General features: G+C 40.8%; 1 protein-coding gene and 1 pseudogene across 1 annotated transcript; one reads left to right on the top strand and one right to left on the bottom strand.

The window, feature by feature from the left end:
* Positions 1–3,320: 3,320 nt before the first annotated feature.
* LOC137262137 (lengsin-like) lies at positions 3,321–7,064 on the bottom strand (annotated as a pseudogene).
* Positions 7,065–8,659: 1,595 nt separating this feature from the next.
* On the top strand, positions 8,660–12,531 carry LOC137261830 (lengsin-like). The gene is made up of 2 exons (XM_067799627.1): positions 8,660–8,851; positions 11,089–12,531. The coding sequence occupies exons 1-2, from the start codon at positions 8,701–8,703 to the stop codon at positions 12,246–12,248; spliced, it is 1,311 nt and encodes a 436-aa protein (XP_067655728.1). The 5' UTR covers positions 8,660–8,700; the 3' UTR covers positions 12,249–12,531.
* Positions 12,532–19,770: the final 7,239 nt, after the last annotated feature.

The following is a 19,770-nucleotide window of genomic DNA, read 5'->3' as shown; positions in this document are numbered from 1 at the left end:
TCCTCTCAGTCGTCATGGGATCATATGCTTTGAAGTTGAAGCGTTTCATTCAGAGGGTTTCGAGTCTTCTCACTTCTTTCGGTACTTTACTATTTGCAATAAATTCCTGACCAGGATCGGCTTGAGTTTGATCTGCTACTCTGCAGTGGATGTTAGCCTTAATTTCAACATGTATTCAGGAAAATGCTTTACCCTTAGAAGTGGTATATTCTCCTTGGTTTCAAAATATTTCATTTGTGCTCACTCTCCGTATTTTCCTGACTATGCAGCTGAACGTACTTGTCTAATCAAGACGTGTGGATGACGGATCGTCGCTACGGTTAAGCTGGAATTGTGCGGAGAACTGATACGGTTTGCATGTGACTTTAGGGACACATCAATGCATTCTTATATAATACATATGGAGGGAAAATACTGAATCTGCAGTCAGCCCTTACATTTCCTATCATGACAACCACTTGGCCACGACTACGGCCGTTACATTCCATTCACGGCCACTCACCCCTCTTGTATCTTCCAAGAAGACTCGTCCCCCTCTCGATGCTTGTTATGTGCTGAAATACGATAAACCATTCACAATAATGACACATAAAAAGTTTCTTTGCACACCGAAAATATTAATAAAAGCACATAGTGTCTTGATACATATAGGCAGGTGAACACAGCAGGTACTGGATACAATCAAACACTTATGCACGTGCGTTACTGCAGGTGCAGCCCGTCAGCTGCACACAATATGTGAAACTCAGAAATTGCTGTGAGTGTCAATAGCTTGGTCTTTGGTCATTAAAACGTTCAAAATTCACATGATAACTCACACGCACATCATGCCAAGATTAACATCTGCTCAACGTCATGAATCCATTGGAATGGTTCCTACAGGAATGAACCAACAAGGGGCAGCACATTTCCAATGCCACCGCAAACCATATCTGCTTTGGCCAGGGCGATATCGAAACACTAATGACGTCTCCGACCACCCACGTTCTGGTCGTCCCCGAGTATCGACACCAAGACAGGACAGGTAGATTTCGGTGATTCATTTCCGACACAGGTTCCAGACGCCAGTGACCACGCCCCAGACCATACCATGACTGCGCCGTATCCATCCGAACAGGATTCGTTTCTTACGTCAGTTTTGGATTCGACCGCGACACATTCTGACACAACGTCATAGAGACAACCGGATACGGTGATCATACTCTTACTTGACTTTGTGACTTTGTCGTGTGACTCCTTGCTCGATTTTGAACTTCTCACTTCATCGTTAAAGATACCGTTCATGGTTCTTTTGACATTTTGTTTTGGTCCGATAGTTCAGCTTTTAAAGTGTCTACGTCATTTCGTCTTTGCTGTGTTGTATTCCACTTCTGAATGCATTTTCTCTGTGCACAATTTCTTTGTGTGGCTAGTGTATAATCCCGAGTGCTTAAATAGTTTATGGCATTTTGCCATTCTTTAAAAATCATAGAACATATATGTCGTCACTTTGAAAGTCAAAGGAACGTGACTAACACAATCGCGTTGCCTCATGTGAAGTTTTTCATAAGGATAATGTCATGGATGGTGAGAGATTCGAATACGCGCACGTGCGATTGTTTACAAAAGGCTCTCGTGATCCAATACAAAAGGCTGTCGTGATCCAATTCAGTGCATTTCAGGCAACCGTGCGGGCTTGTTTTGAAGATTGTACGCGCGTTTCCAGCATATTTATGAAACATGATTATAAACCGCAACGAGTTTTTTAACAAAATTTTTACATCTATATATAACTAATTTTAATCTGTAACACAGAGCTTATATATCACATTCCTGAAGATATTTAAGTCTGTTGCCTTTTTTTACACGAATTACAGCTTACAGTCTTCTCTGGAATTTACTGTAACTGAAAAAGTATTATTTTATTAACACATTTGGAAATATCAGGTGAACAGCTTTTACTAATTATGCTAGAATGTGAATAAAAATAATTTTTCTCTTCATCTTTCAGTTGTCTCTTCATCTTTAAGTTGTTTCAAAGAGATTTAATTCCTCGAAATATACAAATAAAAACACAAACAATCAGCAATACAATGCTCGAGTGCTTCGGTGATTTTAAGTACCATTGGAATCAAACAGGAATGGAGTTATCGTTCTTGTTTAAAGTAGTTCTGATGTTCATGCGCCAGTAAGAAATCCTTCGAGAAGGGACATGAGTCGCCATTCGGCTTGTCCAGGAATAACACGCATTGGTCTCGAACAGTTCCATCCACAGGTGTAAATACATGCCAAATGAATGCTGGAAATGACATGGTTCAGGACTCTAATATAAAGTACACAATCGTAATGGCTTCACGAAATTTTGTTGCTGCTGCCGGGTTCGATGGGAATATGTAAAACCATAATATTTATGGGAATATGCTTCTACATAAAACGATCATTGATCGAAGCGGACCTACTTTACCCTTCAACAATAAACCTGGCTCCTGTCACTTCATTTTGAGGTTGTTCTTCAATGATTCCAATGCAACTACCCATCAAGCACAAAGTGAGTGAGTTTAGTTTTACGCTGCACTCAACAATATTCCAGCCATATGGCAGCGGTCAGTAAATAATCGAGTCTTTACAATCCATGGGCCAGTGATCAACAACATCGATCTGCGCAATTGGGAACCGATGACATGTGTGAACCAAGTCAGCGAGTCTGACCACCCGATCCCGTTAGTCGCCCCTTACGACAAGTATAGTCACCTTTTATAGCAAGCATGGGTTACTGAAGGCCTATTCTACACCGGGACCTTCACGGGTCCCAAGGTTAAAGAGTATTGTCACTCGACAGATGTAATGTTACTCGTTAACCCTACACTAACTCAAAGCAAGTAGTTCTAGATTATGGGGAACAAAAACAGCGTGCTCGTGTGAGTGTGTGTGTGTGCATGCGTGCGTGTGCGTGTGTGTGTATATTCACATGTTCTTCGTGATGTTTCTGTAGAATGGTCTTAGCAACAATTTTAGCAATAGTAAGTACATTCAGTGAAGTATAATGGAATTAAAACTTTTATTCCTCCGAGTGATATACAAGATACATTTGTCATCAAGTAGGTAACTCACATCAAACAACTACAAGAATCTATCTGGGTGATTGAAGTACGTACAATATATGTGAAGGTTTTAAGCAAATAAAATCCAAAGATGCCATACGATCCCACTACAACTAGTAACGAGTGTTTCTTCATTTCATAAAGTTGCTTATTGTTTATCAAATCACCTAAGATTTGAATACAAGGAGTCATGATTTTTACGCAAGACACAATGTTCCAAAAAGTGAACACTGTCACTTTTCATAGATAGTCTTCTTTTTCCACAGCAAACATTTCTTCTTTAGTCTCAATGCGTTCATACTTGGCAAGTTCTCAATCTCTCTTACTCTTGACGAACCACGTCACCAGTTCCTTCCCCAAGGCATTGCACACAATCTCATCCTGGTACAGTTCACACAGAGCCTCAGCCAGGGAACAGGGGAGTGATTCCCTGTCTTCTTGCTTCCCTGAAAATGGGCATTCCATTTCCTTTTCAACTCCATCCAGACCAGCAGCAATGGTAGATGCCATGACAAGATATATGTTGCTCTTTCCTCTTGGAAGTCTGTTCTCAATGTATGTTTTCCATGGACCTTTCTTGATTCTCGATCTTCTATTCCCCAGTCCGAAGTCGTTGGTTTAAAGATATCGTTGACGTTCCTGTTGCAGTTAACCGTGGGGTTCGTGAAGGCAGAGAACGCTTTACTGTTTTTAAGGATGCCAGCAATCCACTGTTTAGCAACTACAGACAGATTGTCCGAAGCATCCGCAACATCATAAAACATGTTCTCTCCAGACTTATTCCAAAGGGAAAAATTGAATTGTGTAGCCAGTCCCGTTTTATCATTGGGAGACAAATAAGACATGAACGTCGCCCTAAGACCCTTCCAGATCAGCCATTTCCAGAAGACCTTGCTGCAAATTGAAAGCCCCATCGGCGCTCTCAATTCCATATTTTGGTTTTGTCACCGCTTCAAAACACCTGGCCCAAATTCAACGCGGTATCTTTCAACATCAATGTTTGATTCTTGAAAGTTTTTATCAAAGTGAAATAGAACTTTCCTGCACTTGTTCAACAGCCTTTGACTAAAGTATGAAATGGAATTACAAACTGGCTCCAAGGTTTTATTATCAAGGAGCTGGAACTCAATTTCATGACCTGAATACAATTTAAATCCCAGATCATCCAACCTCTGGAGCTGTTTTCTGGCTGCATACCGAGGACACGCTTCTTGTGGGGAGTTGTCCTTCCATCGAGACTCACAGAACTTATCGGCAACTTTCACCCCCTCGGGCGCCCACGGAATGGACCTCAGAGTGTCAGGGTCAGGGACGATCGACACATTGCCAAAATGTCCCTGGTGTATTCGATTACGCTATGTTTGGGGACCAAATGCCAAGATACATGAAATAATACTAGTCCAGTGATATACATATATACAATAACAAATACCTAAATTCCCTACTTTATGTGAAGTTTATATAACGCACATATCCATGCAACTTTTGCTGGTATATGTTTCCCTCGATCATTGGATGTCAACCTCAGCGTCACATCGTATTAACCTCAACTCCCTGGGGAGTATACAAACTCTTGCTGCCACTAGGCACACCGAGTTGATTGTGGCTCAACTTCACAGCTGAGTGGACTGGGACACATAGTCACAGTACTTTTTCCATTTTTACTGCACTAAACTAGGTGTTTGCATGTATTTATGTGGCCACCATCTGGTCATCTACCAACGGATTCGTGGGTTCTTTTAAGTGCACATGGTTGTGTCCTGCAGACTAGGGGTTGTGACAACACGGAAAGAGTCTGCACACAAAGTTGACGCCAAGGTTTTTACACCCGGTCACAGGAGGGCTCGATCCCGACGCCTCAACCTCGCTGGATCACAAGCCTCACTTCTGTGTCAATGAGAAAATAATGAATTAATAGTACTGACGTCGTATTGTCGACGCTAATCGACTGACGAGCATAGTGATGCGATAACTATTGTCAATTCTTTAACTCTCTGCTTGAAGGACAACGTAGTCAGCCGACATACTGAATTCGGGAAATGAACGAGTGTTGGTCTTTTGGTATCCATTTAGCTTATGCACTCCTGTCAATATGTTTATACGATTTCAAGGTTATCTAATTCTAAAGCTGCGTCAACGTATACCAGAATTTGGGGTTTGTATTGAATAGCTGATAGTAATTAAATGGAACTTGACTATGTTACACTTACACTACATCAGGGCTATATGCTAGACGAACCTAACAGTAGGGTCATATGCAAGACATATCCAACACTAGGGTCACATGCAACACATACCCAACATCCGAGTTAATGCAATACATACCACATAAATCAGAACAGATTTGGTTCTACCTCCCTTATTCTGGTGTTGACATAATCACCAAGTGTCATGCAGTTTTCGTCAAGGCAATAGGTAATCTGATCATTGACTGGTTTGTGGTCTAAATATGGTTCTAAAGTTATTCTAAACTCTTTCTACATACACGCAATATATCTGTCATGAACGATTATACGATTGATAATATTGTCATCGCGGGGGCCTGTGGCCATCTACTCGTGGTGAATTAGTTCAGTATTAGATGAACATTACGTTGACGAAGACAGATGAATACGTTGGTGAAGACGAAGGCATAGTTTAGTTGTTCAAACTTCTTTAGTTGGTTTCACAAGACATGACAAACAAGTATACATGAATGAGGTGAGCGGACTTCCAGCTCAACCCCAGGGCATAATCCCGCGGTCGTCCCTACAAAGACAGTCGGAATGCCGGTCTCCACACTCACATCTCACCTCCAGTATAGATGTGAGCATATATATATGTATATATATATTTTTTAACAACAATAGACAGGCAACGATTCAACAATGGACAGATAGAGAAACAATAGCACTTTCTTCTACAGTTGATGTGATGACAGACACAGCCAAGTGGGATGACCAATAAAGACCATAAATGTTATACAGTAATTAATGGAAGTGAGAAAAAGGAACAAGGTAGCTGACAAAATAATATACTCTGCGGTAGTGACAAAGATCAAGATTGCAGACTGAATAATTATAACTAAATATCATATAACCTGGCTACAGAAGTTTTGGTCTGTAGAAATATTTGGACATGGCTGTCCTGAAGTAGACACTATAACGATATGTCTTCATGAATAACTATCAAACCAGCGATACCAGATATTCGGGATAGGGTTGCACTCGACACAGACACATGGAAAGGTTTGTCAATGGCACAACAAGTGTGGTATAAGCCAAAATAGGCTGTCGAGTTATTTTTTCACTGATGCTTCGAATTTGAAAATGTCCTTTCCGAGTATACAACTTCAGCTTTTCATCCTGGAAGTCGTAACCTTGTTTGAACGTATTCTGTGAAACAGTCAGGTGGCGCTCTTTAAAATCTTGTTCAAAGGGTGACCTCATTTCTCCCAATGGCCGTCGTTTCCCGGAACCATTACCACCCAGTAAATCCATGCTTATTTTATACCAAGAAGCATTCCGTCTTCTCCATTTTGTACCTGCCATTTGTTGTGAATATCGAGAGGTTGTGTAGTATATTTGTACAGTCAGTTTAAAAGGGTCTCGGCTATGGGTTTTCCTTGAAGGTTTAGGTTTGTCACATAATTTCATAACTCACCTAATCCCACTGGAGGGATATGGTCGTCACCGTATCCAAACTGATAACTTTGGTTACAGTTAGAATTGTTGATTTAGTAGGGAACAACATTCAAGACACAAACCAACACACTTTACTGCATTGTCTGTGATCCATTACTGCATACACCGTTTACTGCTAGACACTACTGAAATTGCAGTCGTGATGCTTACCCTGAAACACGTCCACACCTTTTTCCAGATATTGCCTAACATGACGTCCAGCAACCACTTGACCACGACTACTGCCGTTTAGATCGCAGATGGAAAATCGAACGTAGTCGAATTTGGCAATTTCTTGTTGGAAATCCTCGAACTTAAACATGTCTTCCCAATGTTTTGAACAAGTGATTCAGTGCTGGTCATCAGAGACACATGTGGAAATGATTAAAGGTAACGTGTTAAGGAATATCTCGTACATATACATAAAAGGGCAAATGACGCTGCTCGAAGACATTAAATCAGTCACGCGTGGTTAGCATCATATTTGATAAGCTGAATTGGTTATTCAGGGCTATTGCTACCATTATAAACGTATAGCCTGGGGTTAGACATGAGTGTTCCTCAAAACATTTGGCAAACCCTCAAATACTATCTAAATATGAAGCTTTGAAACCTATCGGCTTATATCGGCTTGTTATTGACCAACGATGAATCAGAGGGTCAGATATGCATTTATTGCTTGATTTAACCAAAAGCAATGCCAAGCAGCCGGAGACTTTCAAACTCCATGATTCCAAACTATTGCACCAGGTCCCGTAACACACTGTTTATAACCTTTGGCGAGATGGTCTAAAGTGGGTTATCTTCCACACGGGGGCAAATACCTGTATTTCCATATTATCGTTATATATCAAAAGATCTGACCGTTTTAGAACACTTCACACCTGAGGCAGACGACAGTATTTTGCAGGGTCATTACGCACGTGATCTATACACCACGGTGTGAGGAAACGTCTACCGCATTCATCCAACACGTTTAGTGCTAAGAGTAATTTTGACTGATCATCAGCACTGGCTCTGACGTCAATGGTGACTGGCACGTAGTGAGGTCACAACAGAGATGGAGACGTGTTTTCTCCATAAGTGACTGTACCAGGTGTAGAATTAGCCACACCCTGATGATGAGCGTATTCGGCCTGTGATAGGATCACCCGAATCCTCATTGCCGCAACTGCAGTTAGCTGAAAGTGATCGTGCTATCAACATAACGTATCCACGTATAGTGAGTGAGTGAGACGAATTTAGCAATATTCCAGCAATATCACGGCGGGGGGACAGCAGAAAATAGGCTTCACGCATTGCACACATGTGGGGAAACGTATAGTTTAGCAATGTCAGTCATTACAGTTGACCCGTGAAGGTCCGGGTGAGAACTGATCTTCAGTAGGGTGGTCAGGATCGAGGACTTGGTTTACACGTCATCGGTTTACAGTTGTGCAGATCGATGCTCATGTTTTTGATCATTGGATTGTCTGGTCCAGCCTCCTATACAATACTGTTTCCTGTCACAGACCATGAGTGGCGTTGCAGAATATGTTAGTGTTAGGTGGATGTAGAACTTATTTATTATTAATATGGGCGACGTGTGTAGGCACAGTTACCAAACAAGTGATACCGCAAGCAAGGCTACATAGAAGCCTAAAAATTAAGCTGAATTACATTTACACAGTTAATAAGGTTGATTTACAAGGCTGTGGCATGTTAACACAATAAAGAATTATAACACAAGGAGAATATTGCCTGTGGGGGGATTCACGGGGGATATAATAGACAAGAGAGTAATGGGACTGAATACATTGAATATGATATATTCGTTTTACTGTCATGTAGCACCAGTGGAAGAATAATCAGGTAACACCTGTGATGGATCTGTTGTAGGTTATATCCTGCTTCATTTAGTCATTTCCTGTCAGTCTGTTGACGTTCTAGTTGAAGCAACTATCACTTTTGACTTTAAAATGTCGAAGTTAGAGGAAGTCGCACAGGAAATTGCCAAATTCGACTATGTAAGATTTTCCATCTGCGATCTAAACGGCATGAGTCGTGGAAAAGTGGTGGCTAGCCGCCATTCCAAGAAATATCTGGAAAACGGATTGGAAATGTCCCAAGGTAAGAAACTGCTGACGCTGAAGCTGTAATCATATAGAAAGTATAGGACTAGAGGATGGGATAGACCCCTTCAACTCACAGCGTCTCAAGTCGGGAGTCATCTCAATTTTTTTTATATATTTAAAAAAAATCTTTAATCCTCGCCATGAGGACCTTTGCTTCAACTAGCTAAGTTTATTTGTTGGTTAACGTCGCACATAGCAACATTGAGTCTGACCACTTGAACCACTGATATGAGATACCTTGAATGTGATGACCAGCTTAAACATAACAATGCAACATTTACGCTCATCAGGTGTCGCATAATTCTTTACCCTACGTGTCCCTTATTCTCGAAATGTTCGTAGAAATAAGATTTTCTTAAACTACCGTACCTAATGTGATAAGAATGGGCTTAGGAAGTTCGGAGGGTTACAAACGTTACGAGAATGGGTAGCCTGGCCTGAAATGCGTATGCATTGCTCTTTTTTAAAGATTAAACTACTAGATCCACGAGTCCATATATGGGGAGTTGCGCCTTCAGATGAATCAGAAACCAATGTCCGTTGGTTCCAATCTGCACCATATCTGTGGTCGTGAGTTTCACACAAGTCAAGGGGGCATATCTTTCCTTGACACTACACAACAGCGTCTTCAGCTTGACCTGATCACGTGACTAATGCATTGGGTGATCGTGTCACAACTAGCTGGGTCTGTTGTTGTGAAGGGGCACACTTTTGTCAGTTGATTGTTAACATGTACGTATAGCCGAGACAATGTGTTGCCGTTTGACATCTTAATGGCGACAAATTGTCAGCAATGTCCGAATTTTCTTTCAAAAACATGTAAACATGGTTTTTATGACCCTATTTTAATGAAATTAACTCGATCTGCCGTGTGTGCGATTTGACCTCCCGGGTCATGCTTATGTACATCAGAGCATGCTGAACAAGCATAAAAACAGCATACTATGTTGATCCAGTTGTAGGCAAATACACATTTACACAAATGACACAGGGCTAGAGTTACATTAATATGAGCTTATTCATATTGGTAGTTTCATGGAAATGGATATATATATAGGGATAGCATAAATAATTAACATAAATTTTGAACAGATTGCCGTAATGTATGAATACCCAATGTAGAAGCCGCGGTGACTGTGCGGTTAGGCGTCTGACTTTGTGTGCTGGCGATTAGTTGCCTGGCTCTGAAGATGTGGGTTCCAATCCCGGGTGGGACTCAACAAAGGTTCTTGAACCCGTAGTCAAATATAACATATGTTATCTATAACGTAATGTAGAGTAAATACACGGAAACTCTTATATCAATGTTTCGTATCGACTGGTGCTTTGCATGATTTCAATAAGATAAAATGTGTTACTCCTATTTGATACCACCATTAAATCTGCAACCAGTGAAGATACGGGGTAGAAAAGGTCTCCAACAACCTATGCATGCCATAAAAGACCACTATGCTTGTCGTAAGTGGCGACGGGATCGGGTATCAGGATCGTTCACTTGGTTGACAGATGTCTGTGGTTCCCAGCTGCGCAGATCGATGCTCGTGCTGATTATCACTGGATTGTCTGGTCCAGACTCGATTATTTACAGGTCGCCACCGTGTAGCGGGAATAGTGTTGGGTGCGGCATAAAACTAAACTCATTCACTTAGATAAATCTGGTATTTTCTTCGTGGTCCTCGAGGGAATCCAATCACCGGACATTCTCCATATCAAATCAAGCAATGTTACACTGCTGATGGATAATGATCATGATGAAGTGCCGTATCGAATTATGAGAGTCAAACATCTGATAGAGCCCGGGGTTTAGTTTCACATCGCTTTTAGCAATATTCCAGCGATATCACGGCGGGAGACACCAGAAAAAGGGCTTCACACATTGTAACTATGTGGGGAATCGAACCCGGGTGTTTGGCGTGACGAGCGAACGCTTTAACCACTAGGCTATCCCACCGCCCTCAAACATCTGAATTAGATGTTGCTTTTGTATGCAGTTTTGAAGCACCTTCATTATCAGGTAACATTGCATTCGCAAAGGTAGGGCGAAGTGTAGGCTTCTGTTTGAAGGGATATTTTAGGATTAAAATACGATGTCATCGTTCACTAATACCATACGTCTCAACTTTCGATAGCGATACTCTGAGTGGGAGGGGCACGGTGTGACTAATTACACTGTGATTAATGTTTGTTAGTGCCTTTATCACGTTTTATTCATGCACAGTTCTTTCATTTCAGATATTTTGTTGCATGGCCCCAGAACACTGAGTTTGGACTATATGAAGTATGACTTAGGCAGCGCATTAATCGTTCCCGACCTAGATACCTTGAGAGCCATTCCCTGGGCTCCAGAAGGGGTGAAGGTTGCTGAATTGTTGTGCGAGACTCGATGGAAGACAGACAATACCCCACATGGGGCTTGCCCTCGTTACGCTGCAAGAAAACAGCTCCAGAGGTTAGCTGATCTAGGTTTGACCTTTTATTCTAGCCATGAAATTGAATTTCAACTGCTTGACGGAAAGACTCTGAAGACAGTTTTTGATGGACATGATTCTTACAGCCAAAAGGTCTTTAACAAACACGCCAAAATTATATTTCACTTTGACAAAAATTATCAAGAGTCCAAAGTTGATGTTGAAAAACATCATGTTGAATTGTCACCTGGGGTATTTGAATTTGTGACAAAACCAAACTATGGACTTAAGTCGATGGATATGGTGTTCAATTTGAAGGAAGGTCTCCTAGAAATGGCAGATCTAAAAGGTCTTAAAGCAACCTTCATGTCTCATTTTACCTCTAAAGAACAAATAGCACTGAGTACAGATTTAAATTTTTCCCTCTGGAATATATCTGGGGGAAACGTGTTTTATGATGCCAATGCTCCTGATAAACTGTCCACAGTTGCCAAACAGTGGATTGCTGGTATTCTGAAGCATAGTAAAGCTCTCAGTGCATTTGCCAGCCCCACGGTCAACTGCTACAGAAACTTCGACTGTCAGCTGAAACCTACAGTTCCTAGCTGGGGAATAGAGGATCGGGAAGCATGTCTCCGCATCAAGAACGAAGGTCCTTTGAAGACATACATCGAGAACAGACTACCGACTGGAAAATGCAATGTGTATCTGGTTGCAGCATCTACTATTGCTGCTGGACTGGATGGAGTCATCAAGAAGATGGAGTGCCCACCCCCAGGGACATCAGAGCATGATGAATCTCTCCCCCGTTCCCTTGCTGAAGCTCTGGATGAGCTGGAACAGGACGAGGAACTGTGTGATGCCTTAGGGAAGGAGCTGGTGGCATGGTTTGTCAAGTACAAGAGAGATACAGAAATTGCAAAATATGAAGATGTCAAGGCTGATGAGGAAAGATTTCTTTTCGAAAAAGAAGACTACCTTTAGCTATATTTGTTCTGCAACTATATCGTAACTGGTTGGGTGTCCACAAACATTAATGGTGGTATATTTATGATGCATAATACCAATTGTCTCATGACATCACCTACCTTTAGTAATTCATAAACACGTGGTTATTACATAGGCAGAAAGGTACAGAGGACGTTTTATGGTGATGGTAATGATTTTGTCGTGTTTAAACACATCTAGCAGAAGTATGATGTTAGTATGCCCATCTTGCTGATACATAGTGTTCATTTCCTTTCAACGAGTAAAATGTGTCTTTGCTCTTGTTGTTAGTCTGTGCTGCTGGTAGCTCTCGCTGCTGACTTACAGGACCGTGGACTTGTCATATTGGAAATTCTATGAAATATTTAACTAAAATTCCACTAAATGTATCACAACTTTATTGGAAGTGTGGATGCTGTGGAAGCATATGCCAAGAATGAGCAAAAGGAGTGAGTGAGTTTAGTTTTACGCCGCACTCAGCAATATTCTAGCTGTATGGCGGCGGTCTGTAAATAATCGAGTCTGGATCAGACAATCCAGTGATCAACAACATGAGCATTGATCTGTGCAAATGGGAACCTATGACATGTGTCAATCAAGTCAGCGAGCCTGGCCACCCGATCCCGTTAGTCCCCTCTTACGACAAGCATAGGCGCCTTTTATCTCGAGCATGGTTTGCTGAAGGCCTTTGCGTTTAATTATGAGGTGTTGTCAGAGCTATAAAGTATTATTTTAGGAAAAGATCGTCACTGCAAAAGAGCGTCATAAGTTGTCTGAACATCGGAAGCATCCGTGGGCATGACTTATGACGCTCTTTTGCAGTGACGATCTTTTCCTAAAAAAATAATTTATAGCTCCGACAACACCTCACACCTAAACGCATTCAACACGGGTGGTCAAACATGGATAATTATGAAAATGAAAACAGTAGAAACTAAAAACAAAACTCACCGAGACGGGTGATCATTCCAAAGACGCCATTTTTTGATGTGTGGGTTTCAGGACGCGACCGACAAGTCACGGAACTGAGCCGAGAAATCTCCGAAGATGGCCGAAGTTGTTTCACGTATTACCGATAGCAGTGTTGTGTTTATGTTATTACCGCTAAACTACCGATATCGCTGCAACTGTTTCGCGAGTGGGGTGCGTTTGTTTACATTTTAGGTGCAATGCCTTCACATTTGTCGTAATTCCTTCAGCCTGACGTGGCTATCCTAGTTACGTGTGATCAATACAACATAGATTGTTTGGTCAAAGAGCTTTACCGAAAGTTTCGTATCAAATAATACCACATACAAGGCCAGTATGTTAGCGGGAGAAGACTTATGTTTATGTTCACGGAAAGTATATAAGAGAAATGGGCCTGATATTGTACGGAATCATTGAGCCTCAGGAATCTCTTGTCTTTTGCAATATCAGAATAAGCTAAATTCATTTATTTTGAGTTTTCAGCTTTTCAAAACCAACATCCCACATGACTAGAGTAAGAAAATAATTTATGCCTCGATCAATTGTGACCCTAGACATAGTTGTGTCTCCCTGCCAAGGAGCTGAACAATGTGTAAAACACTGGGAGCAAAGGCAAAGAGAATTTTAGTGAGAAATATATGAAATGCTTCCTCATTAAGGCATGAAGTAAGCATGGCAATAGGAACCGATTGATCTTCCGTTTTACTTGTATGTTTCACAGACCTGCGTGTTTTTGCGAGAGTTAAACATTAAAAAAACACCAAACACTTTTTTAGATGACCCCCAACTCGAAAGGCTTTACGGTACAATGAATAATGGCAAGGCCGGACACTTCGATGTACCTCACCAGTCTGCTTTGCCGATCGCCACGCTCACACCGCATGCAATCAATTAAAACGTAATATAAACATATGCATGGACGATTGGCCTATCGATCACCACTCATGACACGTACCAATTCTTTCTTGTTAGTTCTTCAAGTCCATTGAAAGCCGATAATGACCCACAATGATACGATCCTGTCACAAATGGCTGATGTTGTTGTGTACATAACGAAAATGTGATAAAGCAAGCCTTTTGTAGTGGATGTCTCCTTTGAGATATATTCTCAAATAAATAAATATTTATTTATTTATTTATTTAGTAAGTTAGTTAGTTAGTTAGTTAGTTAGTTAGTTGTGGCTGTTGTTATCAGCAAATAATGCAGCTACTCCCTTGCATTGTGTTATAACTATTTGATACTGATTCATAAATACATACTCATGATAAAGCAGAATCGGACAATGCAATAAATCTGCATCTACGAGAGATTTGTGTGGAATGAGGAACATATTTTGTTACAAATATTTATATGAAGAAGCAGGATGTAATGACGTTGTGGTTTATCTCGACTTTACAAACAACATTGCCTCAGTCAACACACCTATACACACATCCTTCCCCGCTTTCCACCCATGCCAGTTGTGATGTCCACCCATACTATATTGCTGAAAGCCATCTCGCTTGCTCACTCACTCACCAGCTGTGACACATGTAAATCATGTTCAAATGTCATGTAATCATAAATACCGCCACAAAGGAAAACCAAGGTATATGTATGGCCAACTTCTTTGCTGCAAGGTGTGCGGCGTTTGGGTATATGTACGTTTTACCGCCGTTATCGGGGAAGTATTACGACCCACACCGAAGCCGTCTCACTCCATAGAACTTGGTTTTTCTTCACCTAAACAACTTCTAAAAGTCCCCCATCTCAAAGTCATACACCCACAAGTACGGACATTTATCATCCAAAACCGTTCCACAGGAGATATCGCTAGTGTGAGATCAGTAGATCAGTAGATTTTGCACAATGCCTTGACAATGCTATGACGTCATGAACTTGATGACGTCACAATGCTATGACATCGTTGCATTGCAAATCTAATGCCAGTGCAGTGTTCAGAAATATACATTTTTTCATTGAAACCTAGTGAAGAATGATTTTGGATGATTAATAGAATCTCACCCTCGTGGCTACTGAGAGCAATGATCAGCACTGCTGTGTATAGATTTTAGGCAGGTATACTGTAGACTGCATAAAGGGAGTGTGTGTGTAAAGAACTATGACTGTCCTTTTAAAACCTTCATATCAGCGAGTCAATCAATAAAGAAAGCAAAAGTATCAATCCTATAAGGCTGCATAAAAAATTAAATGTTTCTAGGGCACTTTTTTTTTCAAAAGTGACGAGGGCGGTAGGAATTTTTTTTAAAAATGTTTGATAGAAATTGAATGACGAGGGACGAACACATTTTAATTTTTTTCTCGCAGAAATACAGCTTGGAGAGTTTAGCACGTGTTAATGAGTTGTAGATTCAGACTCGTTCTTACAGACTTATATTCTTAAAGTGGACAAATGGATGGTCGGGACGCGGCAAAGTCAGTTTTTTAAATGGCAATAAAAAACTGTTACGCGAACAAATAAAAGTGACGCGCCGTTGCCCGAGAAACATTTCACATCTTTCATTTAGCTTAACTGTGATAGTTGATGAACAACTACTCCTATGGTAAACTGGAATGAGTGACGTCACAACAGGTGTCAAAAACAGTGATTTACACTACTCTGAATTCCTTAGACACGTAAAAACAAGAATCTTTTATGCAATATATTGTATCATCAACCTGAGAAATGTGTTGCAAATTGGTGACGCTGTGTAAATAAATGAGAATAGACCAAGGGAGTCTTGAACAGAGCGATCGTCTTGAGTCAATTTGTCTAACCACAGCTTCGGGTATATACCCTGACACTTGCATGAATTTTGTTCCCGCATTGGTATGTACCTTTGCCTGCCAATGAGTAAACTCGGCGTAAACTGTTGTGAAGTGTGCATACACTAAGCGGGGCAAGGTACTAGTGAGCAAAGAAAATTTTGAAATGTTCAAAATTTTCTGCCCATAATCTGTGCTGCTTGCGTAAACTAGTCGTGAACAACGCGCAGCCCACTCGCAAACACTGTGGGCGGTGCGTATCCAAGCCTGTCAACTTCCAGGACTGTGTGCATTGATTCGCAATGTCATGCATTAACCCGGTTTGATAACGAACTGTGTGCGACATGATCGCATCAGACCGCGCAAAGGTCACGCCTTCTAACTTATGGTGAAGTGGACGGACGGGACTTGACTATTGTCACGTCTTGTTCACGTGGTCATGGCACGACGAGTTCCTGCATAGTTTGCGCACGGCACGAATAGTTTGCTCATGTCACAATATCGATACACACTGGGTACGCCTACTTCACGCACTGTTCGAGCACAAATCAGCGAATACCCCGCATTTACGTAAAAGTGGGTTAACGAGGATACATTCTAACCCAGACCTTCGCGGGTCTCCAGAAGAACACGACCAGCAGCTGGTAGAAGACATGAGAAGAGACCAGACACACAGAGAGGGTGCCAAGAGGAAGAAAAATTCTATTTCTCCAGATTCAGCGGACAGTAGCAAAGGGTTGTCACTTCCCCCAAGGATATAGACACTCCTCTCATGACCCCCAACACTAAGGTTGTTCACATCTTTAACTCGTGTACATACTTTTAACTTTAACTTAATCTTTCTCTTGTAAATATGTAATGCTTTCACATTTTCATAACCTTCGTTACTGAAAACGGTCTGTTTGTGGTACTTTGGTATTCGTCGTTTGTGAGTGATATTAAAGACGAAAGTCCTTCGGGGTTTTTTTTCATAACGTAGTTGGCAGATTGTAATTTTCGAGTGAAATGGAGTTACATGCCCGTTGAAAAATCGTCCAGGACAGCTGCTGCATGAGATTGGGAAGCGTCAATTCTCTCGAACCAAATAATCTATCACGTCCGTCTTTAGAAGATACCAGCAGGGGAAAGGTTCCTGACCTATGTTGTTCCTCTTAAATTGCGATCGTATTTTTACAAACATCGTGAACACAGTCACATGTTCACGTTTAGATCGTTACGATATCTATAAATATTTTTGTCATCGTCATCATAAACAAAATCACAAAACAATCACAGCATTATAACCTATATTTCATATTATTTCAGAAGAGGTAATTGGGCTTGTCTGCGGTATGTTTCCATGGATGTATCCGGACACACCAAGAATATTCAGCACCTAATCTAAAGCAATACACAGTACATTTTTTCTTAATCTGTAATTCGAAATCTGTACACTATCCTAATACGACACAGTGACTGAAAATATGGAAATGAACATGTTTAATCACCCGTTTTAATATATTTTCTATGTGTACTTTGTCATGGAATCCTAATTTACAAACATTCACAATTCTGGACTTCATGAACTACCAGCATTTATATACAGGTATGTCACACAACCATAACACAAAGAAGATCCAAGATACCGTCTGCATGCATCTATACAGTGGTCCATCTTCCAGAAACGGGAAACCTGTGATGCAGATTTTCTGAACAGAGGATGCACAGTTATCCAACCAATTAATAGGTTTGAAATAGAAGTACACTAAATAAAATAAACTTCTTTTTCTTCAGAGATATTTAAATGCTAATTACTAGTGTACCTAAGGTGCAAAGAATATTTACTAACTTGAAAGCATTGTCAATAAAATTACATATGGGCATTATTTCTTCTTAAACGATGGTAATCTTTGTCCTATTAGATTTGAGACCATATCCCTGGAGGACAAAACATTAATTCTGATTTATTTCCTTTTCTGAGATGCCTACTAGTGTCCCCCAAAAATATATATTACAGTTGTTTCCAAATGTGTTAAAAGTCATAACTAAAGTTTAGGAAACACACAGGAAAATGCCCTAAAGCTTTCACATCCTGCAAACCAGTGTGCAATTCAATATGGAGGTCATTTTCCAATTTGTAATCAACGAAAATCCAACGTCTTGTTAAACACTACTTTGGTCTTCAAGCATTGGTGAACTCCTCAAAAGGTGATGATTTTCTAAGAAGCATCACATCAAATTTGGTTTAAAAACATGATTCAATATTCATTCCAGTGACATGCATACTCGTAATGGTCACTTTCAGGATGATTTTAGTCAATATGTTATTTGAAAAAAAGAGACCTTAAAGTAGGAAAGCAGGAACCAAGAAACTAAGTCAGTACCAACTGAATGCCATACCAGTTATTGAAAGTGACACCAAAAATGCACTTTTACGAAATATTTCTATGGGTTTTCTTTTACTTTTTAATTCTTTGAACGGAATATTTGTCTGTGTTGTTTGTATCAGTTATTTTGTAATACAACATCTGTATTTGGACTCAGATGAAAAATATGTAAATGAAAAAACTCTTACTTTAGGCAGGTATTAACTGATATTAATTAACTGACCTCGGTCCGATATGGGTGTCTTGGGATGATATGGGGCAAGATATGAGAAAATGAAGTGTAGTAATCTCTACATATCGTATAATGAAGTTAGCCGGTGATATCCCGCACACCCAATCACTATTATTGTCTTTACTACTAATACATATTTCCAGATAAACTTCCATGGTCGCACTAAAGACTACTCTGATTACTAACCCCGCGAGGTATGAAGGAGCTGTTATCCATGAATCGCAGCGTCCTATGTCCAAACTGTTCTTATTTTCCTGAGTGTTCATTCATGTTATCATTGGGCGGTTTCCCTGTTGTTCTAAACGCTTAGATTTATATGGAATTGGTAGATAGACTAAGTAAATGAAGCGATCTTGATGGTTGCTCCATAAAGAGACTCTTATTAGACTCGGGTCATTATAGGAATGGTCAAGAGCTGATCGGTATGGGACCCTATTCTTGACCGGGCCATTCTGGGACTGTTCGCGATAGGACCATTCTGGGACCCTATTCTTGATAGGACCATTCTGGGACTCTATTCTTGACCGGACCATTCTGGGACTGTTCTTGACCGGATCATTCTGGGACTGTTCTTGACCGGACCATTCTGGGACTGTTCTTGACCGGACCATTCTGGGACTGTTCTTGACCAGACCATTCTGGGACTGTTCTTGACCAGACCATTCTGGGACTGTTCTTGACCAGACCATTCTGGGAATATTCTTGACCGGACCATTCTGGCAATATTCCAGCTATATGGCGGTGGTCTGTAAATGATCGAGTCAGGACCAGACAATTCCAGTGATCAACAGCATGAGCGTCGATTTGCGCAATGTGGGAACCGATGGCAAGTGTCAACAAAGTCAGCGAGCCTGACCATCCTATCCCGTTAGTGACCTCTTAGGAAAAGCACAGTCGCCCTCTGTGGCAAGTATTGGTTGCTGAAGACTTTTCCTATCGGGGATTTTCACGGGTCTATACCAGGATTAATTTCATGATCCGACTTCATTATGGGACTTCATTTATGAAATGGCTATCATTCAGTGGTGGAGTAATAATAGGATTCTATTCATGATACCTGACTGTCATGGGGCTTCATGATAAAACTAATATTAAACTTCATTCGTGAGTTATAAGAGTATATCATTGGACGCTGTTTATGATGGGATCAAAACAGACCTTTATTCATGAGGACTATTATGGGACTATTCCTCATACGCTCAATTA

Source organism: Haliotis asinina, chromosome 14 (genome assembly GCF_037392515.1).
Source record: "Haliotis asinina isolate JCU_RB_2024 chromosome 14, JCU_Hal_asi_v2, whole genome shotgun sequence".
In the NCBI taxonomy this organism is placed as follows: Eukaryota; Metazoa; Mollusca; class Gastropoda; order Lepetellida; family Haliotidae; genus Haliotis; species Haliotis asinina.
The sequence above is the reverse complement of the archived record's forward strand: the minus strand, read 5'-3'. Positions and strand labels throughout refer to the sequence as shown.

Bases quoted from the DNA above. Each gene is read 5' to 3' on its own strand.
- LOC137261830 (XM_067799627.1), top strand. From the start codon at position 8,701: ATGTCGAAGTTAGAGGAAGTCGCACAGGAAATTGCCAAATTCGACTAT. The intron at 8,852-11,088 runs GTAAGAAACTGC...CTTTCATTTCAG, and splicing joins CGGATTGGAAATGTCCCAAG to ATATTTTGTTGCATGGCCCC.